We start from the raw sequence: 12,690 nt of genomic DNA, 5'->3' as shown, positions 1-12,690 counted from the left end.
TGGACATTTAAAGAGAGGCTCATCACCGAAGGGCAGGGGACGAGGCCTGAACTGCTGAGTGGGCCGGTAAGATGGTGCCCGGTGGGGGCGACAGCAAATACCTCAGAGCCCTCACTGAAGTCTTCGGTGCCCATGGAAGAGGAGGCCTGCCGCGGGAGTTTGGTCTCATAAGCCATGACACTCCACCTGCACACAGGGAGGCAGCCGTCAGCAGGTTAGCCCAGCCCCTGGGAAGCTAACAGTCTGACTTTATCTGGAAGCCCTTTCTCTCCACTCTGTGGCCCATAACTGAGAACAAGCGTCACAACCAGTAAGGCATACAGCCCTCCTGAAGGAGGGGAAAGGGATCCCAGGAAGGAACACCTGCTTCCGCGAGAGAAGGGCTCCCCTTCTGCAGAATGCTAAACCTCCCCAACACCCCCACCCCCTGACCCGGCCAGCAGCCAGCTCCCCAGGTGTGAGCATTTCACAGGCTCCAAAGGCACAGACACCGTCCTTAAAGAGAGAAGACACAGCAGGGGCAGCCAGAGTGTGCTCAAAATCACACTGCCAATCGCAACTGCAGGATCCTTCCCAAGACCCTGAAGCGTTTTCAGTGAGACCAATTTCCCACAGGCATGTGCTTAGTGGGATTTCCCACTTCTAGCTCAGAACTAAAAGTAGCTCACTCAAAAAGGATGCCAAAGTATTTTTAAATTTACCCAGGACAATTACCCAGAACTCAGATTCTTCTGGGAACAGAACATGGAGAAACGGGATTGCCCTGCCTTGTGATAAGGCTGACTCTGCTCACAGTGTCCACAGGGGGCAGAGCCGCCCTCTCCAACACCCCAAGGCCTCCCCGTACCCGAGCACACAGGCCCGGTTCCTCACCTATTCTGGTTGCTTTTACCTTCTGCATAATCTGATGAAAAGTTAGAAACTACCAGAATAAAAGAATTCCTAATCAGGTGTAATTTTTTTTCAACAAACTCTAGCTGAATTTACCAAATGAATTAACTCTCCATCTCTCAACACCCCCGCAAGGTAGCTGGGATTTTCTTCTTTTCCTAACAAGGAATCTAAGACACAGCAAGACTGAGTAAAATACTCAAGTTCATGCAACTCTCAGTGACAGGGCAGGGATTTACATCCCAGATCTGATTCTTTCATGTTTCTTACCAAAGTGTAATTCTTGTCCAGTGTTCATATTAGTTTCAGGTGCAAACACTGATTCAATCATTCTCATTCAGGTCCAACTTCTACAAATGGGTGCATAGGACCTACGTTCTCCGGGGAGTCCAGACTGAGAACACCTGGTCAGGTGACCTGCCTTGTGTGGCACAAGAACGCCCACCACTCACCGGTCCAGCATCTTGGTGCTGGCTCGTTCCAGCTTTTCCAAGATCTGCGGGAGCTGGGTGTCGTCGTCACAGGCTGAGCCCCAGCCTAACACTCGAGCCAGGTCATTCCCTGTGCCAAGGGGCAACACTCCCAGCTGACACTGGCAGGACAGAGGGGAAGACACGGCATTAAACATCCTCATTACCTACACAGGCAGCTAAGTTCAGTTTGATTCTCCTCTAAGATGGGTGGGCTCCCATAATCTAGGCAGAGCCCACAGAAGACCACCGAGGGTCTTCTAAGCTGAGAGATTACAGAACCATCTGAGCCCTCTCCCATACCCATTTCTCACCTTGACACTTAATCCTCTACGATCTCTCTGATACAAATTTTCGAAACTCCTTTCCTTCCCATTTTCACTGCTCTGGCCACAATCCTGTCCCTTTCTCTATAGAGAATCATTCTCTGAGCTCCCCCACTACCTTTCTATCCACTACATCTTACTCACTAATGCCAGGATCAGCTTGCAAAAACATCACTAGTGTCATTTCACTCCTGGCTTCTAAGTCCTATCAAAAACAGGGACCAGCATAAAAGAAATGAAATCTTGCCATTTGCGATGACGTGGATGGAACTAGAGGGTATTATGCTTAGCAAAACAAGTCAATCAGAGAAAGACAATTAACATATGATCTCCCTGATATGAGGAAATGGAGATGCAATGTGGGGGGTTTGGGAGGTAGGAAAAGAATAAAAGAAACAAGATGGGATTGGGAGGGAGACAAACCATAAGAGACTCTTAATGTCACAAAACAAACTGAGGGTGGCCGGGGGGAGGGGGGTAGGGAGAGGGTGGTGGGGTTATGGACATTGGACAGGGTATGTGCTATGGTGAGTGCTGTGAAGTGTGTAAACCTGGCAATTCACAGACCTGTACCCCTGGGGCTAAAAATGCATTATATGTTTCTTAAAAAAAAAACAAAACAGGAGCCAGGACATCAACAGTCTAGTCACCAAACCTGAGCACGCCCCCACATTCGGCCTCCAGCCTTCCACCTGACCCTCCCCAGAGTAACAGTGTGTACTGCTCAGGTCTGGCCTCCAGCTGGAACTCTCATCGGGCCAGTATGGGCTCAGAGAGCTCCCTATATGCTGGATGCCCAAGAACTCAGCCTCCAGCTCCACATGCAGCGTGTGGAAGCACAGTTAGTCCTCTGCAAGGACAAGGAGGCCCAGCACACCATGCAGGGAGGACCCGGTGCCAGAGCCTTAAAGAAAAGGAGCAGGCTTCACACTGAAGACACAGTGGTATTCAGGTGGAGAGGTGACCCACCTGCTCCATCAGGAGTGAGGAAGTTAGAGAAACAGAGATGAAGGAGCCACACCAGGAGCTCCAATAAACTGTGTTAAGTCTGAACTTTATCCGAAAGCCAAGGAGCCACCAAAGAACACTCAGTTAGAATGAATGAGAGTGAGTGTGCAAAACTGCCCGTGGGGAAGGCCCTGAGTGAGGAGCAGCCGGACAGAGGCCTAGATGGACAGAGGCCCGGGGTCAGGTGAGGTGTACTCAGCAGCACACAGGAGATGGCCTGGACACTGGAGTGTAATGCCAGTGATTTAACTACAACATGACGGAGGGCGAGGGAAGAATCCAGAACGACTGTCAGATTTCTGGCTTAGATGTCTGGTGGACGGTATTTTCAGACTCCAGGGAAAGAAATGCAGGCTGGGTAGGGCTGAGCAGTAGGCTCTGTGCTGAAAACGCCAGATCAAAGGCACTCTGAGGCAGGGAAGCAGAACAGAGAGCAGCCAGGAAAAAGAGAAACAGAGAAAGGGTGAGGGTGGGATCTCAGGGAAGCCACGCAACTGGGGGAGTGACCAGGACCAAGTGCCACAGAGAAGCCAAAGATGGATGCTCAGTGAACTCAGCCAAATGGATGTAAACAGATGACTGGCCTCCCTGGCTTCCTGACTCCTGATAATGAACTTTGTAAATAATCCTGGACCCAAGTGTACTAGTCCACCTTCACCACTAGGGGGCAGTATGTGCCTGAGCGGAGCAGTCCACCTGCACAGGCCCGGTTCAGATGGGCCACCTCTCGGCATCATCCCCAGGCCCAGGGCTCACCACAGACAACAGAAGTCCACCCACCTACTAGGACCAGCAACACTAAGAGTCAGGAGACAAGGCTACATCTCTGAAAAACATGCCCAAGTCAGGGTGAAGATTTGAAAAACCTATGTTGAAAGCAAATGACAAACTAGGAAAAATAGGACCAACGAGAAATTTATATTCCTAATATAACAATAATTCTTAGAAATCAAATGTTTTAAAAAGGTAAATATCATAACAGAAAACTAGGCAAAAAACATGAACACCTGATTCATCTAAAAATTCATAGTTAACCGAGATGTTTGACTTCATCAGTACTGAAGAAATAAAAGTCAAGCCTACCTTTTCTGTCTACTTAGGCAAAACTAAGAAGATAAGCAACAGACAGTGAAGGGGAAGGGACAGCTTTTGCAGCATAAGGAAGGGAAACTGGCGCAGCCCCGACTGAGAGCAACCTCAGCCTGCACAGAGCAGGAAGGCAAGACAACCTGGGCCACACGGCTCCGCCAACAGAAAACCATCACAAGGCTCTCTATTTACTGATGAGCGGCACAAGGCAAAACACAGTAACAGGACCATGGGTAATGTGAATCTGTTTAAAACAGCATCATATCTTACACTATATATACATGTCGACAGAAGGTCTAAAAGAGAGTCACTGAAATGTTAGTGGCAGTGGTTAATGCTGGGGGGTGGGAAATGAGGATGATGGAGCAAAGTGGAAAATCAGTGAACATTTTTTTTGTTTTCCAAACAGGAAAATCTATTTTTAATTTAATAGCAATGAAAACAAAACAAAACAAAACAAAACAAAAAAAAGACATTAAGTCCAGTGAATCCAGTGACCTAACGTTCTCGTCTACTTCTGCTCTCTCCCCGCGAGCAGCAGATTCTACCACTACCCAACAGAAGCCAGTGGGGCGCCATGGGATGGCAGTCCCACCCAACTTGCTCCTGCCTGGGAACTCCAAGGACTGGAATTTCTTTCGTAGCTCCCTTCACTTCTAACTGTGATGTTCCCATTCCTACAGCACAGCTCCTAAGCCTTGTGATGCCATCAGGCTGCCCGCTCTTCCCTCTGAGACCCTCGCCACACCCTGCCAAGGGGACAAGGAGCATCACGGAACCAGAGCATCACTCTCCCCTGGCTGGGCCCCTACATGGCCACGTACCTGTTTATGAAGATTGAGGCTGTCGATTTCAGAGAGAACCCAGCCAACACTGCCATCCCCACCACAAACCAGAATCCGGAATGTATCAAACTTCTGGAATAAGCGTAAGCTGCAGAGAAAAGAGAATGTCAAAGAAATGAGGTCCATTCTAAAGGACAAATGATGGTCAGCAAGTCCTGAGCCAAAAGGCCCCATCTGCACTCCTTTCGGCTGACCTGTGTCCCCACTGTGAATAGGCCTCTGGGAGCCAGAGCCCAGGTGTGCTCAGGCTCAGCCCACTGGGCTACCCACCCATGCCTCTATGCCCACTGCCCCTCACTCACATAGCTCAGGAGCCCTAGGCTACTACTGCCCCTCCCTCCCAGGTGTGAGATCCATCAAGTTCCCCTCAAATCTGTCTCCATCTCCCTCCTGTGCTCCTCTTGGGCACCTGCTACAGGCAATGTCCCTTCAGAACACCACAGCCTTCTGCTCATTCCTCACCCTCCTCCTGAGAGGCCTTCTCCGGGTTTTGGCTTCAGGGACCACACAGATACCAATGACCCTGAATGATGTCCTCCAGGCCTTCCTGAAGGAAACCACTTCACCCGTCTAAAAGAACATGTCACTCCATACTCTACAGGCACCTCCTCGACCTAAGCTTCCTTCCTCAGAGAATGACAGCCTCCTCCCTACCTCACATCTCCTTCGGGACCCCTCCAATTCATGCCACCAGCATGACCTTCCCAAAAGTCTTGCCGAGTGTCTAGCTTTATTATTTTTTAAAAGATTTTATTTATTTATTAGACAGAGATCACAAGCAGGCAGAGAGAGAGGGAAGCAGGCTCCCTGCTGAGCAGAGCCCCACTCGGGGCTCGATCCCAGGACCCTGGGATCATGACCTGAGCGGAAGGCAGAGGCTTTAACCCACTGAGCCACCCACGCATCCCTAGCTTTATTATTTTAAATAGGCTTCATACCCAGCAGGGAGCCCAACATGGAGCCTGAACTCACGACCCTGACATCAAGACCTGAGTTGAGATCAAGAGTTTGATGCTTAACTGACTGAGCCCCCTAGGCACCCTAACTGTCTAGCTTTAGAAGCTGCCACTTGAGGGCGCCTGGGTGGCTCAGTGGGTTAAAGCCTCTGCCTTCGGCGCAGGTCATGATCCCAGGGTCCTGGGATCCAGCCCCACATAGGGCTCTCTGCTCAGCAGGGAGCCTGCTTTCTCCTCTCTCTCTCTGCCGGCCTCTCTGCCTACTTGTAAACTCTGTCAAATAAATAAATAAAATAAATAAATAAAATCTTAAAAAAAAAAAAAAAAGCTGCCACTTGTTCCAGTGAATGTTCAAACCTCTCAGCCCGGAGCTGCCTGCTACCTGTCCCAGATCCACAGCTCTCCCAGCCACCCCACCATGTCCTCACCTCTCTGCACACGAGCGCCCTACCAGGCTGCCCGCCTCCCTCTGTGCCACTGGAACACTAACTCTTCTCCAGTGCCAGCTCGGCAGAGAGACTGAGAGACTCTCCAGTTCATTTGTATGCCCCTTCCCTGGGTTCCTAAATAATCTGTACATAGCCCTGTTCACGCCACAGATTGTCCTGTCCTGTGACCTTGACTACCCGTTTGTGTGCTGGGCACCCTGAAAACAAGGTCCCTACCTTACTTGCCCTTGCATCTGGCACAGAGTCCTGGCCAGAGGAAGCCCTCACAAAACAAACAGGGATGAGTGACACAGCACGAAACTGAGGCTATCAGCAGGGCTGAGGGCCTGAAGCAACAAGACTGCACCTGACCTTCAGGTTGTACGAAAAATGGCCACATATGCTCCCTTGCGAACACTGGTCTCTCTCAGGCCTTCCTTCTCTGGAGAAGATGGGACACATACAGACCGGGAACCAGGAAAATGAAGCAGGGCCTCCAATTTTTGTGGTGTACTGCAGGAGGTCAAGGCTGCTTCCCAGAAACAGGAACTTACTAAACCAACACCCACGGCATCTCCGCGGGGGCTCCCACAGGGGGCTGGTCCCCAGGGAACTCCTAGGGCCAACTGCAGGGGGCAGGGTGGGGGTTTGCAGGGCCTGCCCCACCCATTCCACAGGCCCCACCCAACGACCTCGGCCCCGCTGTCTACAGGCTCAGTTTGGGATACAAAGGCTTGTGATGATCCCACCACTGGTTCCATTTTTTAACTAAAATGACTTTTTCTTTTTTTAAGACTCTCAAACCAAGAGTAAATGTGCTCCCACACACAGACCAACAGTTGAGCAGTCCATGTGCAGAAATGCATGGAGCGTGGCCTCTGAGGACCAGGCCAGCAAGCTGCCACCCATGACTGCTTCCCAGCGGGGGCCTTGCCGCCCATGAGGAAAACCGACATGCCAGACCCCTAGGGCGCCAGCGGGCATGCTCCTTTCCGCTGACAGGGGCCCAAGCTCCTGCTCCAGCAACACCTGGCTCCAGAACAACACACTCCCAAGAGCCTCCGAGGCCAAAACACACCAGAGAACACATTCTGCAAGCTCTTTCCACAGCAAATATCCTGGACAATCTCCCTTCCAGGCAAGGCCACCTCCTAGAGCCCTACCTTGAACTGGTGCTGCCAAGCAAGGAAGCTAACCGTTCGTTACAGCAGCAAATGTTCTCCACAAACTACACAATGTACAAAAGGAAAAAGAACACACCTCACATCCCCAGCTAACAGAGAAAGGCCTAATTACTTTGCCGCACACTCTGGGCTTCACATGTCTGCACACGTCATGGGCCCTGTAAGTACAGGGTACCTGTGAGATAAGAGACCTCCTGTGTCCCCCCAGATGAAGACTCTCCCTGGGGGCCTCACTGGAGAAACACGGCCTCCTCAGTCCCAGGCTCCACTACAAGAAGGAGAGGACCTGTAATGGCTGGCGTGAGGACACACCCATGCTGACAGACGCAAAGAGCAGGCCGTTGTGATAGGAGATAACAGGAGGGAACCAATTTCAAAGTGTGTCTGCACGACTGAAAGACACACGTGAAAGCTAGAGAGACAAGCAGCTCTACTCACTGTTCAACAAGGACTATTTTTATTTCCTATTTAAATTTGTCTGTATCTTTGAATCATTTTGTTCACGAGCAATGCATTATCTTCAAGCGTTTTTAGAACTCCAAGAAAGATCGACTTTATAAGCTTCCTACCCGAGGTGTGGTCCTCCGTTCATGAGGTCAAAGACCTGGGCAGGGTTCAGCAGCTGTTTGAATCTTCTGAGGAACTTCACACCCTGGTTGTCGCCACTTTTCGAATTGACAAAGACCAATAGTGGGCTTGTGCAGGATGGAGGGCACGTGGCCTTCCAGAAGCCTGGATGTGAGGATGAAAGGGAGAGGGGAAAAATGAGAAAGCTGTCCAAAAGCCCGGCAGGGGCCCCATCATATAAAAAAGCAGCCAACACCTGCAAGAGACCTGTAACTTCCACATGCATGCCCAGTCACCAGCCAGAGAGATCAAGAAACAAACTTCCCCAGCCCCATTCCCCATGGAGAAGGATGGGGGTCCCAGGCAGTTTGACTTTGTGCTTACATGACTCAAGTTCAGAAAGACCATGCACCTCACTGCTGTCCTTCCCTCTTGCTCTCAATCTGGAGGAGCTAGTTCCTAAGATCCATACCCCAGTTTCCCACCTTCTACCAAGGCCTGTGAATACACACCGTCATCTACCACCTAGACAGGGGAGCAGGTGCAGGTGAGCATGCTGGTTCACATCTGCTGCCCGATGGAAGCCAGCAGATGGAGAGCACAGTGCACCAGCTCCCATCCAAGGATGCTCAACAGCCACCAGACTCCTTTACCACCTCTGTGCACGTCTTCTCGCCCCAGCCGCCATGCCTGACCACTTCTCGACATCATCCCCAAATCGCCAGCGTCACCCATCCTGGTGCAGGGAAGGGGAGAATGTTGGGTGAGCCAGGAGAGCACGAGGCACCCACCGTCAGAATCGATGCTGTTGAGCGCCGTGGGTGGGATGACCGACACCTTGCACAGGCCCAGCGGGCACTTGGTCTGTAAGGACTCTTTACAGGACGTATGCACCTGAAACACATCACAAGGGGTCACTGGCATCCCCCGGAACACTCCCTGCCACTGCGGAAGTGGGCACTTCGGGACCAGCTGAGAACGCACAGGGAGCAGGTGCCAGGCCCATGCAGCCTGTCCACTCACCATGGCCTTGCACCAGAGGCAGCGCCAGTCCTGCAGGCGTAGCACACTGCCACACGTCTTGTCGCACACTGTGCACTTGGCACTCACGGGCAGGTTTCCTTCCAGCCACTGATGCGGCATGGCAATCTGCAAAGCACAGAGACATGTGCACTAGGGATGTCCCAGAGCCCCACACACAGGCCAGGAAGCCCTTATGCGAAAACGCTCTGGAATAACTCAACGAAGACCTGCTCCCCGACATAAGCAGGGGGAGGACAGGGTCTGCAGCATGCTGCCCAGCACCCCACTCCTGCTGCCGGTGGGCACAGCACAACTCACAGGGACAGGCCAGGCTGAGAGGCGCAGTGGACCATGCCGAGCCCCCTACACCCAGTGCGAGCAGCAGAAGTGAGCACAGGCCAGTGGGGGCGGAGGGCCCCCTGCCCCGACACCAGCATGAGGGGGAGAGGGTCGGTGCAGGGTTATCAGGTTCCCCCATGCATACCCCATCCTCGTCTTCAATGATGTCCTTCCCAATGGAGGCCAGCGTGGTCCACTTGCAGTTGTTGGTTGCGCGCACTGCACACCGCTTGTGGGCCTTAAATTTGCACACTGTGAGAGAACAGATGCGGGACCGTCAAGCCTCAACCCCGAGCCTCGCTCAGTACAGTGCTCCCCATGCTTGAGGAGGCGGCCCAGCACGACCTGCCCTGCTCTTCCAGGACCGCCGGGAATGAACACTAAACACACTCTGTGCTATAAACGACACAGCGGGGGCATGCACAGAGTCTGAGCACAGTGAGACCAGCATCCAGGACTGCAGGCGTCCGCTTCATGGGACTGCACGTGGGCTCTGACCCAACTCCTCAACCCTGCCCAGCAACACAAGTGCCACTGCGAACCATGCTGCAAGTACGATCACCGAAATTTAAAAATCACAGGATTTCTATGTCACCAAATTGTCTCTTTTTTTTCCCACCATTTTTAAAAAGATTTTATTTATTTAGGGGCACGTGAATGGCTGAGTCAGTTAAGTATCCAGCTCTTGATTTCAGCTCAGGTTCGCCTCAGGGTCCTGGGACAGAGCCCCATGCTGGGCTCCATGCTCAGCGAGAAGACTGCTTTTCTCTCTCCCTCTGTCTCACCCCTTGCTTACACTCTCACTCTGTCAAATAAATAAATCTTATTCAAAAAAAATTTTTTTTTTTAATTCAAGAGAGTGTGAGTGCATGCGGGGAAGGTGCAGCATGGACAGAGATGGAGGGAGAGGGACAAGCAGACTCTATGCTAAGCACGGAACCCAACATGGGGCTCGATCTCACAACCCTGAGATCATAACCTGAGTTAAAATCAAGAGCTGGACGCTTAACCAACTGAGGCACGCCGGCACCCCCCAACTATTTAAAATGTACAAACCATTCTTAACTTCACAGGCAGTACAAGAACAGGAGTCGGGGGGGAACTGGCCCAGGGTCCAGGACTGGTCTGCCTCCACTCCTGCCCTCTGTTCTGTGCGCCACTGTAAGCTGCCCTCCAGGTCCGGAAGACCACATTTAATGGGTTTATCACAGCTCGGTTTACTGAAGGGCATACCTACCTCGGGAAGCACAGATTTGTAACCTCTTTTCCTCTGTGTTCTTCTTGTTTCCTCTTGGTGTCTCATTACCACTACTTCACTTTTTACTTTGTTCCGTTACTAATACAAAATAACTTATCAGACTCCTTAGTAGGTAAAATAAACAAGCACGGAGTCCCAGAAATTACTTTCTACTGACTGATTTGTGGGGACCATTCAAGAGCTTCTAAGGTTTCATCAGGTCCAACCTCAGACCACGTTTCCCAGCAGAGTACCACACTGCTCATACCTTCACAGGACAGCCCGTGAGACGTGACCCCGGACAGAGCCTCCCGGCACACGTTGCAGTAGGTTGGCCTCGCATGGGAGCAGGCGTACCAGTTGTGCATCCCTGAGAAATGGTCCATGCTATACTGGGTAGGCTGCAAGAACAGAAGAGGGATGGCAAAGATAAGGTGTCCCTTCGACATCCTTGAATGTGGTAACTTCAATGGGATTCAATAAAGTTTCCAAGAGAGGAGAGGAGAACAGCATCAGCCAAAAGGACAAGGAACGAGCCTTAATTTTACCAGGAATATGCGAGAAAGTGAGTGCCAGACGGCTCAGTCCACACATGGCTGATGCTCAATGGCAGAACATCAACGGGTTGGCAATAAGAAGGGATGTTTCTCTTTCCAGACCTCAAAGTGCTCCCTGTTCTGGACGGTTTTCAGCGCTGCGATCCACTCTTCCATTTCCTTCCTGTTATCAGCACACAAGATGAGTTTCCTACACGGAGTAATGACCTAGAAAGAAACAAGAAATACAGGCGATAGAGCAATGAACAAAGGACAAACACTAACAACTATACAAACTTCCAAAAATCTACTTTCACCACATATATTTTTTTAATGAAAAAGGGCAGACTCGTTCAGATTCTCAGTTGAACCAAACATAAAAATGAACATCATGGATCATTAAAAATCAAGAAAAGTCTCAAAATCAAAAGACAATCAAATTTAGTTTATACATTCACCAAAAACCAACTTCAGCAGACATTCACCAACCACCTACCACTTAAGACCATGGTAATAAGCCATAGGAAATTTTTAAAAAGGAAAGAAAACACAACTGCTATCACTCCAAAGAGCTCACAGATTGAGGTCCAGCACCTGAACAGTCTAGGAAAAGCTGGACCAAGTTACTCTAAATATGATGTTAGCATTTCAAATGCATCATACATAATGTTCTTGTATAAAACTCTGTACTGTGTGACAAGAGAAAAAAAACCAGCTACTATACTCAAGGGCTTGAACAACTTAACTGGAAATGAGGTCAAGAACCTGGTAATAATCAACAAATGAAAATTGTATCTACAACATATAAAGAGTTTTTACAAATCAATAGAAAAATCTTTCTTACCAAGAAAAGCCATGAACTTGCATTTCACAGAAGAAATACAAAGCGCTAATAAATAAAAAGATGCTTAACTGGTCTAGTCATTGGAGAACACAGATGAAAGTAGCCAACTATTTTTCACCTATCAGTCTGGCAAAGTTTTGAAAGATGGTAATCTGGTGTTGGCAGAAGTATGGGAGAAAAGAGTTCTCCTCAAGCAATGATGGGAGCTAAATACAGTATAAACTTTTTAGGGAAAAATTTAAAAATTTTGGTAAACATTGTCAAAAGTTATAACATTTTACGTATTTTGTTTTGTAATGATGTAAAATATCTACATGGTTCCAAAGTCAAATCTAAAAAACAGGTACAGTCAGAAGTCCACCTTTGACTTGTGTCCCCCCAACCCTGGTTCCCTCCTTTCCCCATCGGCAGCTTTTATTTATTTATTTTTTTTTTTTTAAAGATTCTATTTATTTATTTGTCAGAGAGAGAGAGAGGGAGAGAGAGCAAGCACAGGCAGACAGAATGGCAGGCAGAGGCAGAGGGAGAAGCAGGCTCCCTGCTGAGCAAGGAGCCCGATGCGGGACTCGATCCCAGGACGCTGGGATCATGACCTGAGCCGAAGGCAGCCGCTCAACCAACTGAGCCACCCAGGCGTCCCCCCCATCGGCAGCTTTTAAAAAGTAAGTACAAGGGGCGCCTGGGTGGCTCAGTGGGTTAAGCCACTGCCTTCGGCTCGGGTCATGATCCCAGGGTCCTGGGATCGAGTCCCGCATCGGGCTCTCTGCTCAGCAGGGAGCCTGCTTCCCTCTCTCTCTCTCTCTCTCTCTGCCTGCCTCTGTCTACTGTGATCTCTCTCTGTCAAATAAATAAATAAAATCTTTAAAAAAAAAAAAAAAAAGTAAGTACAAGTATGGTTTATCCTTCCTTTTTAAGACAGATGCAAACACATATATCTATATCTATTA

The 12,690-nt window shown here is 49.9% G+C and overlaps 1 protein-coding gene across 2 annotated transcripts in view; it reads right to left on the bottom strand.

Moving 5' to 3' along the window:
* Positions 1–12,690, bottom strand: part of LOC111145812 (diacylglycerol kinase delta) — a 113,980-nt gene that overhangs the window by 29,075 nt on the left and 72,215 nt on the right. For both annotated transcript variants that reach the window (XM_022501098.1, XM_022501177.1), the window contains exons 3-11: positions 11,023–11,127; positions 10,632–10,764; positions 9,272–9,378; positions 8,788–8,913; positions 8,556–8,658; positions 7,767–7,929; positions 4,609–4,717; positions 1,344–1,483; positions 102–186 (exon numbers count right to left, since the gene is read on the bottom strand). In XM_022501098.1, the coding sequence (XP_022356806.1) occupies positions 102–186; positions 1,344–1,483; positions 4,609–4,717; positions 7,767–7,929; positions 8,556–8,658; positions 8,788–8,913; positions 9,272–9,378; positions 10,632–10,764; positions 11,023–11,127 (1,071 nt within the window). The remainder of the gene's footprint in view (positions 1–101; positions 187–1,343; positions 1,484–4,608; positions 4,718–7,766; positions 7,930–8,555; positions 8,659–8,787; positions 8,914–9,271; positions 9,379–10,631; positions 10,765–11,022; positions 11,128–12,690) is intronic.

The sequence above is a fragment of the Enhydra lutris genome, unplaced genomic scaffold (genome assembly GCF_002288905.1).
Source record: "Enhydra lutris kenyoni isolate GAN:26980312 unplaced genomic scaffold, ASM228890v2 scaffoldscaffold1, whole genome shotgun sequence".
Lineage (NCBI taxonomy): Eukaryota > Metazoa > Chordata > Mammalia > Carnivora > Mustelidae > Enhydra > Enhydra lutris.
The sequence above is the reverse complement of the archived record's forward strand: the minus strand, read 5'-3'. Positions and strand labels throughout refer to the sequence as shown.